This window comes from Schistocerca serialis, chromosome 6, assembly GCF_023864345.2.
Source record: "Schistocerca serialis cubense isolate TAMUIC-IGC-003099 chromosome 6, iqSchSeri2.2, whole genome shotgun sequence".
Classification (NCBI taxonomy): Eukaryota; Metazoa; Arthropoda; class Insecta; order Orthoptera; family Acrididae; genus Schistocerca; species Schistocerca serialis.
In genome coordinates this window covers 542,732,969-542,750,385 of record NC_064643.1, presented here as the reverse complement: position 1 = coordinate 542,750,385, position 17,417 = coordinate 542,732,969, and the positions used below count along the sequence as shown (strand labels likewise).

General features: G+C 39.8%; 1 protein-coding gene across 1 annotated transcript in view; it reads right to left on the bottom strand.

Moving 5' to 3' along the window:
- LOC126484972 (neural-cadherin-like) overlaps nucleotides 1-17,417 on the bottom strand; it is a 431,022-nt gene that overhangs the window by 17,662 nt on the left and 395,943 nt on the right. The window contains exon 25 of the mRNA XM_050108576.1: nucleotides 8,764-8,964. Coding sequence (XP_049964533.1) covers nucleotides 8,764-8,964 — 201 coding nt within the window. The remainder of the gene's footprint in view (nucleotides 1-8,763; nucleotides 8,965-17,417) is intronic.

The following is a 17,417-nucleotide window of genomic DNA, read 5'->3' as shown; positions in this document are numbered from 1 at the left end:
AGACGATAGTTAGCATAGCCTTCAGCTACGTCATTGGCTAAGACCTAGCAAGGTGCCATTACCAGTTTATATTGACATTGTTTTATGTATCATCAAGAGCGATGTACACCAATTATGGATTAAAGTTAAGTATTCCAAGATCTTCGTACTTTATTTGCAATTCTCAAGACATTGTCATGTTCCAGACCTCACGCCAGTCTGCGTGAGCTTAAACGCGTTCCTTTCGGCTACCTCCAAGTGGCTTGGCTGTCTTGCCAAGTCACTACAGAAACTACCACAAGATGTTTCTTTCAAGCATACCAGGTCCTCCTTGCACGATCAGAACTCTCTAGCTGAGATATCACCTCCACAATCACAATCAGCAAAAGCAAGCAGTGTTGAGCCTCCATCAAACAATATACAAACTTTCATAGTTCCTTATGGGTACTGAAAAATGCATTTCACCATTTTCCAGTGACCAACCACTCATTTGTTACTAAACATGCTTAAGTAATTAACAGCAAAACTGATATCTTGACAAGATACTGTTGCTAGGTACAGCAGACTCCCAATAGTTTCTTCATAGGCTTCAGTCCTTTCCTTGACAAAATTTTCTTCACCTGTCACTGTAACGCTCCATATGTGTAACTACTGGATTCTTGTCATCAAGAGTTTCTCTGTATACATAGACTGCTTTACAAAAATTCCCTGTGAACTTATTTTAATTTCCATTCCAAGATATGACATTTCGCTTTGAAATATTCTGTCAAATGCACAGTACCCAGTAACTGGATAAAGGTTTTGTTTGCGTTTTTTGGAAGTTCTACAAGACTCCAAGTTTTCAGTTTTATTAGGGATTTTTATTCATCAGATATTGCTTTGAATAAATTTTTGTCTTTCAAAGCATTTGAAATAGAATTGTTTTCGACTTCACCTATCATGCCAAAACTTGTATTATTACTGCACTGCACAGCCATTTCATAACCTGTAAGTCTGATAGGCTGTTTAAGGTTTTGTCAGTCACATAGTTTTGGGGGCAAGACTCTATTCAAAGTTATGTAATTGGATGACACACTGCACTTTGGAGACATCACACAGTGAATCATCAGATATCTGGTTTTCTGCTGGATGCCAGAATTTGATTTCATTCTTATTTTCTCTTGTGAAAGTCTTTTCTACAGTAACTTCCTCTTTATTTTCTATTTTTTTTTTTCAAATATGACATTATCAGAGTGAACAATGTCCTTTTTATCAGGCAGGCAGGTTCTGTAGGAAGGTAAGCCCAAATCATATCCAACGAAGGTTCCTTTCTTTGATTTCTTTTGTCTTTCTACATTTGTGATCCTCAATCATAACATAGCAATCGCCCTCAAAACTTCTCAGCTTAGTAAGATCTCTTTTTTTGTCCAAACGACAATTCAGCAGGTCTTCTTCCTTCTATTGAACTTCTTCCAGTTTGCATAATTTATTGCTTTGGCCCAGAGAATCTCATTCAGTTTTCAGGCATGTTGTACTGATGTTCAAGGAGACTTGACAGCTGTGCACATTTCTGTTTCAATTATTCTGCTCTGCTGAGATATGTACGTATTGGTCCTGATGTGAAAAACTGCAAGTTCTTCTAGAAGCTTTTTAGTGAGAGCATTCTTGATTCTGGCCTTGTTGCCAGACTTCAAACATTTAACTTTCTTCCCTAACTGATTTTCTACCATTTTAATGGATGTTTCTGGTTTCTGTTGCCTTCAGAAAATAAATAGTTCAAAAATGGGAAAAATCATCTCTAAACAACAGAAAATACCTTGCTCCTGTTAACGACCTGAGATTCAGTACATGGTATTTGCAGCAATCTTTGTGTTTGTCAGATGAGAGTTGTTACTTGTTTGCTGCAGATACAACCAATACATACATATTCATTCCAGTCTTCAATATAATCAGTGCCATTTCTTTTTAATAGACTTCTCAAATATGTGACATGGTGAAGAGTACATGTCAAGTTGCAGAAAGGCACAATTAAAAGACACTTACATGAAACTTTTGGTCACAGCCTTCATCAGTAAAAGACAGACACACACCATTCACACACTCAAGCAAGCACACCTCATGCATACACAACTGGCAACTCCAGCATTTCGGGCCAGAATGTAACTATCACATGGGATGCAAGTGGCAATCTGGAAGGGGCATATAAGGGGAGGGATTGTGTGTATGGGTGGAGAGAGAGAGAGAGAGAGAGAGAGAGAGAGAGACAGAGAGACAAACATTGCCTGTTGATATTCCTACCTGGAGTTTCCAATGTTTGATAAGTGACTTTCTGACGTGCTAACTTTTCATGTCACATTTTAATTGAAGTTGTTGTCATACATTTGTTGAACTCTTATATATAAAAACAAAGATGAGGTGACTTACCGAACAAAAACGCTGGCAGGTCGATAGACACACAAACAAACACAAACATACACACAAAATTCAAGCTTTCGCAACAAATTGTTGCCTCATCAGGAAAGAGGGAAGGAGAGGGGAAGAAGAAAGGAAGTGGGTTTTAAAGGAGAGGGTAAGGAGTCATTCCAATCCCGGGAGCGGAAAGACTTACCTTAGGGGGAAAAAAGGACAGGTATACACTCGCACACACGCACATATCCATCCACAAAGATTATATATAATTTTTCCCACGTGGAATGTTTCCTTCCATTATATTGATATCATTTGTTGAACTCTTTTATACGAAACAACATTTTCTCCAGCTGTCACTTGCAGCAGCCTATTGCCACAGTTTCCAGATTGTCAGTGGTTTTGAAAACTGAGTTGTTATTTAATTTATTTTATTTATTTATTTACACAACAAGTTCTGTAGGACCAAATTGAGGAGCAAATTTCCAATGTCATTGAACGTGTCAGTATGTGAAATTACAACATAAAAGCAATAACAGAAAAAATAAAATGTTTATGAATCCAAAAAAAGTCAAGCCGTAAGTTTAAGTAAATGCAAGCAGCAATATAACATAAGTATCAGCTTAATTTTTGAAGGAATCCCTCAACAGAATAGAAGAAGTGACCCATGAGGAAACTCTTCAGTTTTGATTTGATAGCGCGTGGATTACTGCTAAGATTTTTGAATTCTTGTAATAGCTTTTTGAAAATTGATGCAGCAGTATATTGCACACTTTTCTGCACAAGAGTTAAAGAAGTATAATCAAAATGCAGGTTGGATTTCTGCCAAGTACTAACTGAGTGAAAGCTGCTTATTCTTGGGTAAAAGCTGATATTGTTAATAAGAAATGACAGTAAAGAGTGTATATATTGAGGGTCAATGTCAAAATACTCAGACTAGCGAACAGGGATCAACAAGAGGTTTGCGAACTAACAACACTTATTGCCCAAACCACCCTTTTCTGAGCCTAAAATATCCTTTTAGAATAGGAAGAATTAACCCAAAATATAATACCTTACAACATAAGCAAATGAAAATAAGCAAAGCAGACTAATTTTTGTGTTAAACCATCACTTACTTCACATACCATTTGTATAGTAAAAATGGCAGCATTATGTCTCTGAACAAGATCCTGAATGTGGGCTTTCCACGACACTTCACTATCTATCTGAACACCTAGAAATTTGAACTTTTCAGTTTCAATAATCATATACCCATTCTGTGAAATCAAAATGTCAGGTTTTGTTGAATTGTGTATTACAAACTGTAAAAACTGAGTCTTACTGTGGTTTAGCATTAGTTTATTTCCTACAAGCCACGACCTTATGTCATGAACTGCACTATTTGAAACCCAGCCAATGTTGCACACAACATCCTTTACTACCAAGCTAGTGTCATCAGGAAACAGAAATATTTAAGAATTACCTGAAATACTAGAGGGCATACCATTTACATAATTAAAGAACAGAAGAAGCCCCAACACTGCACTTGCAGTCTATAACCCTTTCCTATTACTTGAGCAACAGAAAATAAATATTTATATTTCAAACAATGGAGAATCCAGGATGGAATGTAACAATATTATAAGAAGGAAAGTTGCTACTCACCATATAGCGGAGGTGCTGAGTCGCAGATAGGCACAACAAAAAGACTCACAATTAAAGCTTCTGGCCATTCACCTTCGTCAACAATAGACACACATATGCACACACAAACACACATGCAAACGCAACTCACATATAAGACAACAGTCTCAGGCAACCGTGATTTCAGATGCCTGAGACTGCAGTCATGTGTGTGAGTTGTGTTTGCATGTGTGTTTGTGTGTGCATATGTGTGTCTATTGATGATAAAGACCAATAGCCAAAAGCTTTAACTGTGAGAGTCTTTTCGTTGTGCTTATCTGTGACTCAGTATCTCCACTATATAGTGAGTAGCAACTTTCCTTCTCATAATATTGTTAAAGTTTATATTTGCTACATAGAAAACATTCGCCAGAACTATGTCATACCACTGTACTCCATCAAAAGCCTCTAATGCAATGTCTCCCACTCCAGTTACTTCTAATTCAGTAGAATCACCAACCAACATTTTCGTACACTGATCTAATTTTACATAATTTATTAACCAATCCTTTCTAAAAGTCATATGTTGTATGGTGCCACAGTCTTGGTAGCAAGAGTTTTTGCAATCACACTGCAAATTTACTGCAGTGACTCCTACTTTTAATTTGAAACCTTTTGATCCTTTGTTGTCAGATCTTCCACTTGTCTCATTTCTATCTAATGTTACATTTGGACATTCCTTGGCAGAATGACCCCTTTGTTTGCAGTTACTACATGAATAATTGTCTCTACAATATGCTAAATATTTGGCACATGGTTTATTTCTACAATGTTTCTTTACATGCCCTTTTCTGCTGCATTTAAAACATTGAACTGTACATTTTTCCTGCTGGCGTGCTTTGACAAAGTGTTTATTTTGTTTTTACATGAAGGGGTTTGTAAGATGTTTCACTGTTCTGCATCATTTAATCACCCTTCTTCCAGATGAAAAATTGAACAATGGAAAATCCACGTTGTAACATCAACAACATAGAGAAAAGACAGATCGCTACTCATCATAAAGATGACACATTGCATTGTAGACAAGCACAATGAAACGACTCTTACACATAGCTTTTGGCTAAAGCCTTCTTCAGTTAAGGACACACACACACACACACACACACACACACACACACACACAGATGTATTCATTCACAAAAAAAGCACGTCTCATGAATATATGACTGGAATGCATTCCAAGCCGAGCTACTGGAAATGGCAGTCATGTGTGCATGAGGTGTACTTGCTTGTGTAAATGAATATGTGTGTGTGTGTGTGTGTGTGTGTGTGTGTGTGTGTGTTTTTCCTTCAATGAAGAAGGCTTTGCCCAAAGGTACGTGTCAGTGTCTTTTCATTGGGCTTGTCTACAACTAAATGTGCCATCTTAATGGTGAGTAGCAACCCATCTTTTCCTTACACTGTTCCATGTGCAAACATTCAAATAATGTGTACAGATTTTCGTCAGATACTGCTACATTATTCCATATAGTATGAAAGTGATGAAGTTTCGGTAGTAACATTCTGAGAATTCATGTATAATCCAGCTCTCTTTCACAGCTTCACTCTCTGAGGGTATATCTTCCATGTTTTCTTGAATCTACATACAGTTTTGAATGGCTGACTTACTAGTACTGTATTTCTAACTAAAGATATTTCTCTGCAAACTTGTAACTGTTAAATTGGATTTTTTGTCATCTAGTGTTTCTAATTTTTTAAACATTGGACAACCACACTTGCAATTTGCTATTTTCCTGTCTATGTTGCTGCTGACATTCATATCTATAAAAATTTGTGCCCCATGTTCTTTCTAAATCCAGTACTTCACATTTTGTTCAGTTTCTCCTCATTTTTGTTTAGCCTCCTGTCTAGTAGCTACTGAATACAACTTTTTGACTGTAATGTTAAGTGTTGTTTAAACTGGCATTTCCATATTGATCGTCTGATAAATGTTCCAACAGTGACTTATCAGAATCCACTGATAACACACAAATTTACTATCTGTGAACTTAAAGCATAGAACTGACTTTCCTGACTTTGACTGATGGGTCAACAAAATAATTCAATGACTTTCATTCACAGAAACTAATGTCTGGCTGATGCTACTTCCAACTATATGCTGATATGCAATGACCTGTTTATGTGCTCCTTTATAATAAACAACAAACAGTTGCATTTTCAATTTTCTAATCACATGTATCTGGGCTCATAACCTCTTCATAAATTTTTGATTTAATGATAAGTAACTACGAGGGCCGTTCAGAAAGTAACCTCCGGTTGATTTAAAAAAATACACAAAGTTAAATAAAAATATTTTAATATATACATCTTACAACTACATCTTTGCACTATTTTTCTACATAGTCTCCATAGCGATTGAGGCACTTATCGTATCTCTTCACAAGCTTTGAAATTCCTTCTGCATAAAAATCACCCGCTTGTGCCTGGAGCCAGCCTGTGACCGCATCTTTGAGCTCTTCGTCGTCATCCAACCGCTGTGACCCGAGCCATTTCTTCAAATGCATGAAGAGGTGATAATCACTTGGCACCAGGTCTGGGCTGTAAGGTGGATGGTTGATAACGTCCCACTTGAAGGACTCAAGAAGGGCCGTTGTTCTGCGAGCAGAGTGAGGACGGGCGTTATCGTGCAAAAAAACGATACCGGAAGTCAGCATACCACGGCGTTTGTTCTGTATAGCCCGTCGTAACTTTTTTATTGTTTCACAGTACACGTCTTGATTAATGGTCGTACCACGTTCCATGAATTCAACGAACAACACCCCTTTGGCATCCCAAAACACCGTTGCCATCAGTTTTCTGGCAGAAAAATCTTGCGAGGCTTTTCTTGGTTTGGTAGGCGAATTTGAATGTGCCCACATCTTTGATTGTTCTTTTGTCTCAGGGTTCATGTACTTAATCCAGGTTTCGTCACCGGTCACGATTCTGTTTAACAATGGTTCTCCTTCGTCCTCATAACGTGACAGAAAGTCTAATGCAGAGGCCATTCTTTGAGTTTTGTGGTGGTCGGTAAGAATTTTGGGCACCCATCGTGCACAGAACTTACGGTAACCCAATCTTGCTGTCACTATCTCATACAAGAGAGGCTTAGAAATCTGTGGAAAACCAGTAGACAACTCCGACATTGAGAAACATCGATTTTCACGAACTTTTGCATCAACTGTCTGAACAAGTTCGTCAGTCACCAATGATGGTCTACCACTCCTCTCTTCATCATGAATGTTTTCTCGTCCACTTTTAAATAAACGTACCCATTCACGGACAACTCCACTCATAACTCTTGGTCCGTACACGGCACAAAGATCACGATGAATAGCTGCTGCAGAATATCCTTTGGCTGTAAAAAACCTTATGACAGCATGCACTTCACATTTGGCGGGGTTTTCTATTGCAGCACACATTTCAAACTGCCACAAAAACTAAACTAGCACAGGTACGACGTTCACTCGACCACGGCTTGATGCTGACTGACCTGTTGAGTGCGTGAACGCACAGATGGCGTAGCTACTCCCCCCACAACCCGCACTGTGACCAATCGGAGGTTACTTTCTGAACCGCCCTCGTATTTTGTTATATTTTTTATATTTCTAACTTATTCACCTTCGATATGCTTGAACAAGGAACAACAGACAACTGACTGCACAAAGTGTAATAACTATGTATGGCATTATTAAAAAATAAATAAATATATTGAACTTATATAAAAGCCCCTTGTACAACAAATAACAACTAGACATAGAAAAAATAATTAACTCTAAACAATATTTGTAAGTTCACTGTGATGGAGAGAAATATTTATGAAGAGGTTATGAGCCCAGACACATGCAATTAGAAAATTGTAAATGTAACTATTTGTTAACTATTATAAAGGAGCACATAAACAGGTCAGTGACACATTGCATATTAGCCTATAGACAGAAGTAGCATCAGCCAGCACATTAGTTTCAGTGAATGAGAGTCATGAAATTATTTTGTTGACTCTCAGTCAGAGTCAGAAAAGTCAGCTCTATACTTTAAGTTCACATATTTGTGTTTATCATTGGATTCTATTGGAACTATGATATTTATAAATCTAACAATAAACAGCACTGCATGCACAGGAGCATGCATCCATGTGTTGTGCTACTGAAATAGCTATGCATTACACAATGTGTATATTATCCTACAAATTTAATAATTTTTAACATGGTTTACATTCACTGATGTAAAAAAAAAAAAGTTCCATTCCCTACTTCCCCCTTTTATAGGCGGATTTTTTCCCCTAAGGCAGCCTATGTTCTTTCTTGGGGTACAAGCTGTCTCTGTACCAAATTTCATCAAAACTGATTCAGTAGTTTAGTCACAAAAATGTAGCAGATAGAGTTGGTTTCTCATTTAATAATATTAGAATGGAAGTAGGGATTCAACATTTTGAGGATTGTACAAGCATTGTATTCAGCAGGTTGAATCATTTTACATAAAACAAATCAACAAATAAAAGCATTTTCAGAAATGTGACAAAGCTCAGAAGCCAAACAGTAAATATTTTCCATAAATCATGTAATATTCTTCAGATTAATATATATCAACTACTACACAATTTCTAAAGTAGCTAATATTCTCTCTTGAGATTCAAGCTATCTCCATACCACATTTCATCAAAATTGTTTCAGCAGTTTAGTCATGAAAAGGTAATGGACAAACACACTTTTGCATTTATAAAATTAAAATGAATTAAATAAAATTGAGTTGACTTACATGTAAGTTTTGGTTGCATATCTGGAATGGGTCCACCAATTGGTATTTGAAGAGGTGTAATATCAAATGCTGTCATATCATCTTCACCACCACCTTCATCATCATAATTAATAATATTTTCTCTCACATCATCGTCTGGTTCAGGATACTTGATACGAGCTTCACGTCGGCGATTGTATACGACAAACACAAGTACCAGTACTAAAAATAAATTGGTCATATTATTTATTGAAAAACTTTACTTTCTTACTGAGCTACAAATAATAAAATTATAATTTTGAGTGCATATAGAGCAATGTGATTCCAATAAAACATAAGCCAATATCACAATTATGATATTCAACAAGTTTCAGGCAAACAAATCATATGAAACAGTGTATATTTCCAATATCTGCATAAATGTATGAAGCCCATCTTAAGCATTTTGCAATGCACACATCATCTATAAGTGAAAAAGTATGTTACCTGAAAAAAAATTAAATGAGTAAAAGATACCTTAATTTTCTTCACCAGTTCTGCACTAAGCTCTTCATACTATCTGAATAATAATGAGAGCTAAAATGGAACGGCCATTTCAGCTGGCCTCAAGTAAAAATCATGATGCAGTTCTCTTTTAGTTCTGAAATCTGACACCTTAGCTAGCGGTCATATCTCAGTTTTCTATATGACCTTCATTTAGCAATTCAAGTAAGATGGGAGTCATGGTCTGTTATTCATTTATTCATTGCTCAGACCTTCCAGCTGGCAAAATAAATTAGAATTTACTTGAATAATTCTTGAATTAATCACACAATGCCACTAAAGCATCAAACGCAATAGAAAACTCTGGATATTAAAATCAGAAATATTTGTCAACATGGCGCTTTAATTTGTGATTGTTATGGACAATCAGTTGATCAGCCAGAAACGAAAAACTTCTTGGTAATTGAATTTTACCGTATATAAAATACACAGTTCTGTTTCTTAAATAACAAGCAGAAACATGTCACACATTCCACCAAACAGTTATAAACACCATTCATGCATTAGTAAAACAATATAAATTGTACCCCAAGAATATTAAATACTTATTTCAACTTGTTTTGAAGTGCTATAACTTCTAATAAATATTTTTTTCTCTTAAAACATTCAAAACAAATATTAAATATTCAAATATGACTTACTACATATTAACTAACCAAGTTAACATAAGCTTTTGTTATTATAAGATGGCCATGCAAACGTCAATGATATTAGTAGAAACACAAGGAACTGAAGAACTACAGAAATATTATTTTATTGGCAGCCACCTAAAATACTCTTGTTATTCCAATTTCTTAAAAGTAAAAGGTCTCTTGGCATTTTTGCACCATCAGTACTGATTAAAAGTAATCACTTTGCAGCCTTGAATGAGTGTGGAACCTTGCTGTCAGTATTTTGCCATATTAAGATGCTAACTGACTGCAGTTTTAGCATAAAATTTGGTTAGTTGTTCTGTTACTATAACTTTGCATCTCACATTTTTATATTACTTTTCTTGAATATATCACAGTGTGTTTTGAACGTCACCTCTTCTTTAACTATACATTAACAGTAAAATAAATCGAAGTCTGAAGTGAAGTTAATGTGTGTCTGGATCCTTCTAACAATGAAAAGTATTACCTTTCAACTACGGCTTCAACTTACTCATACTAAGATATTTATTAACTCTCATTCACTTGCAACAATTTTCAACCAAGTGGATCATGAAGGATACATGGAAAATGAACTACACTGTGAGAAAGGACTCAGCTAATAATAACAAGGAACTTTCAGGAAAAAGCTAAAAAAATAGTCTTCTCAGACATAAAGTTCAACATGGAAACAAGGGCTGACCAAGACAGTAAAAAAGGCCAAATGTACACAAAGAGAGACATAGTTATATTCATATTACCTGTAGAGTGGACATAAGAGAATGGACCATAAGTGGCATCTCAGTAGACATTAAAAAAATTCAAGAAATACATAAAAAGTTAAAACCAAATAAGCAATACAATTCTGTAGGAGTTACTGCAGATAAATAATTACACAGTGATGATAATGATACTTCTTGCACCCAGCAGTGTTGCCATTACTGAGGATAAGGATGTCCTGATGTACAGTAGTAAACACACCCTTCTCAACTGGAACTTTCTCTAGTTGCTTAAAAACAGCTAAGTACCTCCTCCATTCAAATGGGGTCGGGTCACTGATAATGCAGCCAACTATCAACCAGTATCCTAAATCAGAGTTTTCTCAAAAATAATTGAAAGAATTTTCTGTAGTAGGCTTCAAAGCTACATCATGAAATGTCATTAGCATCAGCGTTGATTTAGTAAATCCAAGACTACATCCAGTGCCCTGCATGATTATTTGGAAACTCTTTCTAAAGCACTGGATGACAGAGAATACGCTACTGGTATTTTTCTACATCTGCCAAAAACATTTGACGTGACTGGCCATAGTATCTACAAATTAGCCACAAAGTTGTAAGAGGCCTCCGAAATAAGTGGATAAGGCCTTACCTAGAATATAGGCAGCAAATGATGATACTAAGGCAGGATAAAAGCAACGAATATGCCATTACAACAACAGCTCATCTAGTCAATAAATCATCAATTAAGTATGGAGTACACTCTGTCTTAGGGCCTCTACTGTTTCTTCTTTACACTAATGATATAAATGCCTTTAATAAAACAAAAAAAGTCAAAAAAATATTTGCAGATGACAGCAGCATTTTAGTTACAGTTGTAGATAAACTGTATCAGCAGTAGATACTTCAATGTTTTCGATTATTAGCAGTAAGTTAACAATAAACAAAGAAACAAAATTATGAGTTTTCTCTCCTCCCACCTTCTACAAGCATTCCAAGCATTGACAACATGTTACTGAAATCAGTTACCAAAACTAAGTTTTAAAATTTTGGCTTCAAAACAATTTAAAATAGGTCTAATATGGAAGCTCTTCAAACACAGATTTCAGAAGCTTGTTATGGTCCTTGTGTGCTAAGCAATAGTGCAAACAGATCAACAGTAATTCTGATGTATTAGCCTACTTCCATTCATTACTTCGCTATGGGCTAATATTCTGGGGAAACTCAGCCCTCAGCAAAAAGATCTTTAGGGTATAAAAACACTGTCAAGACTACCCACAACTTAAAGAAACTTGAAACATGGAGACCGCACTTCACTCAGATGAAAATAAACATTTAAGAATGGAAAATCCAGGATGAATTGTGACAATGTTATGAAAAGGATAGTTGCTACTCACTATATAGCAGAGATGCTGAGTTGCCTGAGTTGCAGAGAGGCACAACAAAAAGGGTGTCACAAAATAAGCTTTCAGCCAACAAGGTCACTGTCAAAAATGAACAACAGCCCCCCACCACACACACACACACACACACACACACACACACACACACGCAAATGCAACTCACACACACATGACCAGAGTCTGTGGCAGCTGAACCGAGACTGGTGCAGGATAGCAGGGTAGGGGTGGGGGATTGTAAAGTGCTGCTAGTGGGAGCTTGCTGCAACAAGGTAAAGAGAGGGTAAGGCAGCTAGGTGGGGTGTGTTGCTGGAATAGAGGGCTGCATAGTGCTGAAATGGGAACACGGAATGGGCTAGATGGGTAACAACAATGACTAACAAAGGTTGAGATCAGAAGGGCTACGGAAACATAGGATATACTGCAGGTAGAGTTCCTTCCTGGGCAATTCAGAAATGATAGTGTTGGTGGGAAGGATCCAGATGGCACATGCTATGAAGCAGTCATTGAAATGAAGAATGTCGTGCTGAGTGGCATACTCAGCAACAAGGTGGTCCAGATGTTTCTTGGCCACAGTTTGTCAGTGGCCATTCATGCAGACGACAGCTTGTTGGTTGACATGCCCACGTAGAATGCAGAACAGTGGTTGCAGCTTAGCTTGTAGATAACATGAGTGGTTCCCTTGATGGGATATGTGATACTTGTAGGACTGGAGTACATGGTAGTGGGAGGATGTGTGGGACAATTCTTGCATCTAGGTCTATTACAGGGACATGAGCCAAGAGGTAAGGGGTTGAGAGTAGGAGTTGTGTAGGGATGGATAAGGATATTGTGTAGGTTCAGTGGGTGGGAAGGATAGTGGGTAGAACATTTCTCATTTCACAGCACAATGAGTGACAGTCAAAACCTTGGTGGAGAATGTAATTCAGTTGCTCCAGTTATGGGTAATATTGGGAACGCTCCTCTGTAGCCAGATGGAGGGGCTTTAGGAGGTGGTGGGTGACTGGAAAGATAAGACACAGCAGATCTGTTTTTGTACAACGTTGGGAGGGTAATTATGATCTGTAAAGGTTTCAGTGAGACCCTCAGTATATTTTGAGAGGGACCACTCATTACCAAAGATGCGACAGCCGTGTGTGGCAAAGCTGTATGGAAAGGAATTCTTGGTACAGAATGAGTGGCAGCTGTTGAAGAGGAGGTCTTGCTGGTGGTTGGTAGGTTTGATATGGACAGAGGTACTGCTGTAGCCGTCTCTGAGGTGGAGGTCAACATCAAGGAAGATGGCTTGTTGGGTTCAGTAGGACCAGGTGTAGCGAATGAGGGAGCAGGTGTTTAGGTTCTGGAGGAAAGAGGATAGGGTGGTCTCACCCTTGATCCGGATCATGAAGATGTCAGCAGTGAATCTGAACTAGCTGAGGGGTTTGGGATTCTGGGTGTTTAGGAAGGATTTCTCTAAATGGTCCATGAATAGGTTAGTATAGGATGGTGTCATGTGGGTGGCCATAGCCATACCCTGGATTTGTTTGTAGGTAATGCCTACAGAGGAGAAGTAATTGTGAGTGAAGATATAGTTGGTCATGGGAACTAGGAAGGAGATTGTTGATTTGGAATCTGTTGGGCATTGAGAAAGGTAGTGTTCAATAGTGGTAAGGCCATGGGCATTAGGGATGTTAGTGTAAAGAGAGGTGGCATCAACAGTGCCAAGCAGGGCACCAAGTGATAAACAAACAGAAACTGTATATAGTCGGTGGGGGAAGTGGTTAGTTTCTTTTATATACTTGGGTAGGTTGCAGGTAATAGGCCGATGGTGATGGTCTATGAGAGCAGAGATTCTGTCAGTAAAGGCACTGTAACCGGCCACAATGGGGTATCCTGTGTGATGGGTTTATGGACTTTAGGAAGCATGTAGAAGGTAGGAGCGCAGGGAGTAGGAGGGGTGAGGAGAGAAATGTACTCCAGAGAGCTGGTGTGAGATGGGCCTAAGAAGGTGAGGAGAGACTGGAGATCCTGCTGGATTTCTGGAACAGGGTCACTTTGGCAGGATTTGTAGGTGGATGAATCTGACATCTTGTGGAGTCCTTCTGCCAGGTAATCCTTGCGGTTCAAAACAACACTGGTGGAGCCTTTGTCAGCAGGTACCATTATAAGGTAAGGATCAGTTTTTAGGTGGTGGATTGCAGTTCTTTCTGTCTGAGTCAGTTCACTCCTACATCCAACTGGAGCCACCTCCACCACCCCCAAATTACAGAATTTCTTAACTTCGAATTTTGCCTTACCATTATTTCCCAAATCCCTAAACAAGCAAACTAACCTTACATCCAAAGTCCGACCATCCGGCCTCAGAGGAGCATTCCCCTCACGACTCAGTATCACTCAGGACTGGAGCAACTGAATTACATTCTCTGCCAGGGTTTTGATTATCTCTCATAGTGCCCTGAAATGAGAACTGTTCTACTCACTATCCTTCCTACCCTTCTCACAGTGGTATTCCACCTGTCCTTCCCTACACAACCCCTGCTTCCAATTCATTGCCTCATGGCTCATATACCTGTAATAGACCTAGAAGCAAGATCTGTCCCATACATCCTCCTACCACCACCTATTCCAGTACTACACAGACCACTATTCCATCAATGCACCCAGTCTGTTTACTTCTCTCCTTTTCCAGCAATCTCTCCCTCGCCCTCTGTCTAGCCTCCCGACTGCATTTAGCTGTCCTAACCTCTCTCCACCTCATCCCAGCAAGCTCCCACTAGCAGCACTTTACTTCCACCCCTACCCTGCTGTCCCTCCCCTCCCTGATGCACCCTCCTCCTTACTCCCACCTGCCTGCCTCTTCCATCACGCTCTGCTGCTTGTAGTCTGGCTTTGGCTGCCAGAGACTATGGTCATGTGTGTGTGAGTTGTGTTTGTGTGCACGTGTGTGTGTGTGTGTAGCTCTTGTCTATTTTTGACATAGGCCTTGTTGTCCGAAAGCTCATTTCGTGACAGCCTTTTTGTTGTGCCTATCTGCGACTCCACATTTCTGCTATACAGTGAGCAGCAACTATCCTTTTCATAATATTGTAAACATTTAAGAAACTATTCTGAATGCAGATAAGTACATTTTAAACAGAACTAGGGAACTACAACAAAGTAAACATGCCCATAGCCACAACACAAGAAACAGCTTTAATATCCACTTGGGAGCGTCAACAGCAAGCCACAGAGAGTAAACAACTGGACAACAGCAAGAGAAAGACAGACAATGGAGATGGCATGGTGGAATAACAAGTCTAACGAGTAAATCCAGAACCAAAACCATGACTTGTTGCAAGATCAATACAATAGCACAGTGAAATCATGACTGTCTGATTGAGCAGCTGTGCTGCTGGTTTTAAAGGAGAGCTGCAGGCACTTTTAGGCTGGCAGGATGGGCTTCTCTCCATAGCCATCAATGCAGTGGCGTCAGCAGCACTCGTAGATTACAGCATTGTCATCTAGTGGCTGTCACTTAGGTCCATGCATTCTGGCACGCTTTGAGACTCACTGGGTCAGGATCAGATCCCTCCTCCCTGCAACAAGTGCTTAGGGCCAGAAGTGCCAAGGATGATGCTTGGGAAGGTGAACTGGTGCCTCCTGGCACTGAAGGTCACTGACTGGGGACCTCTGGCAACATGGAGGGGCATGAAGGCAGGAGCAATGATTGCTGCGGAGGTGGAGGTTGCAGTGAGGACTTCATCTCCATGCCAGTACACTTGGGAGCTGCCGCTGGTGTCCTGGAGCACAAGTTGTACTCATGTGGATGGGGGATTGGCATGGGTTGGTGGACTCCACCTCCATGCCAGTGCACATGGGAACTGCCGCTGGTGCCCTGGAGCACAAGTTGTACTCATGTGGATGGGGGATTGGCATCAGTGGGTGTTCCAAGTCCAACACAGCCACTGAAAGTGGAGCAATCATGAATAGAGTTGATTGCTATGATGGCACTTCAAGCCCCTCAGAGTGTCAACCATCATAGTATGTCACCCTTTGGTGGCAACCACTGTAGCCAGCACCCATGAGGGTTTCACTCCATATGAGCAGGCCCATACAGCAGAATCTGGAAGGCCACACCCGGCATGCTGCGTCTAGACCTCCTTGGCCTGTGGGGCCAGGATATGGAGGAGAGTATGCAGCTACCACCCACAGAAGAGGTCTGCTCTTCAACGGTTGTGGACACAGGTGGTCCTGTAGGTGCACTGAAACACTGAGCGCACATCAGTGGTGGTGGAAGTGCCAACTGCCTTTAACATTTGTTGATTAAACATTCGCACATACATTCCAATTTGCTATTGGAGAAACAGTGAAATGGTAGTTCAAACAGGTGCTTGATGCCGTGCAAAACTGTTAGAAAGCTGTCACTGTGAATTGAGGCCCACTGTCTGACGCAACTGTACAAAGAAGCCTTTCAATGGCTAGAATATGTATGACAGCACTGAGGGTAGCGTCAGTGGTGGTGGTCGCTATGTTGATGGTCTATGGGTAGTTAGGGTATGCGTCCACTATTGTGAGCCACATAGAGCCCAGAAAGGAGCCAGCGAAGTCCCAGGGGTGATGGGGTGTGGCCCAGTGGGTGAAAGACTGGAGAGGAGCAGCCTGGTTCCAGCCACAAGTGGAATAGCTGTGCACCATGTACCATGGCCTCCACCTCTTTGTTCAGCCCCATTCAGTAGGCATGTCACCTTGCAAGGACTTTTGTCCACAACATACCCATGATGGAGGAGGCACCAAACCTGAGGGCGCTGTGTAGACAGGATAACAACATGGAGAGTATCTGCCTCTGTGTCAAGCAGAACATTGGAGACAACTGCCAAACAATGGGAGAGGCAACTCCAGGCGCAGAGTTCTCGATTACCAAACTTTGAAAAATAAGTGGACCGCCCATGGTTTTTCAGTGCATGGTGCACTTAAGGCAGGATCATGATGTGTGCCTGCAGCTATATGAGAAGCTATTATGGGAAACCCACCCAAGGAGTGCTCTTCCTCCATGTCAATGTGGAAACAGGAGATTTCCTGTTGGTCAAATGCCGGGTCAGGCTGCAAGCCAAAAGGGCAAGTGCCGCACGGGATTAGCCGAGTGGTCTAATGTACTGCAGTCATGGACTGTGCAGCTGGTCCTGGAGGAGGTTAGAGTCCTCCCTCGGGCAAGGGTGTGTGTGTTTGTCCTTAGGATAATTTAGGTTAAGTAGTGTGTAAGCTTAGGGACTGATGACCTTAGCAGTTAAGTCCGATAAGATTTCACAAACATTTGAACAAAAAAAAAGGGCAAGTGAGAGAAAGTATCAGCATTTGGAAGTTGTACTGTGGGCTTTTATGTAACAGTATAATTGCAGGAGTTGAGAAATAGCACCCAGCATTGGAGC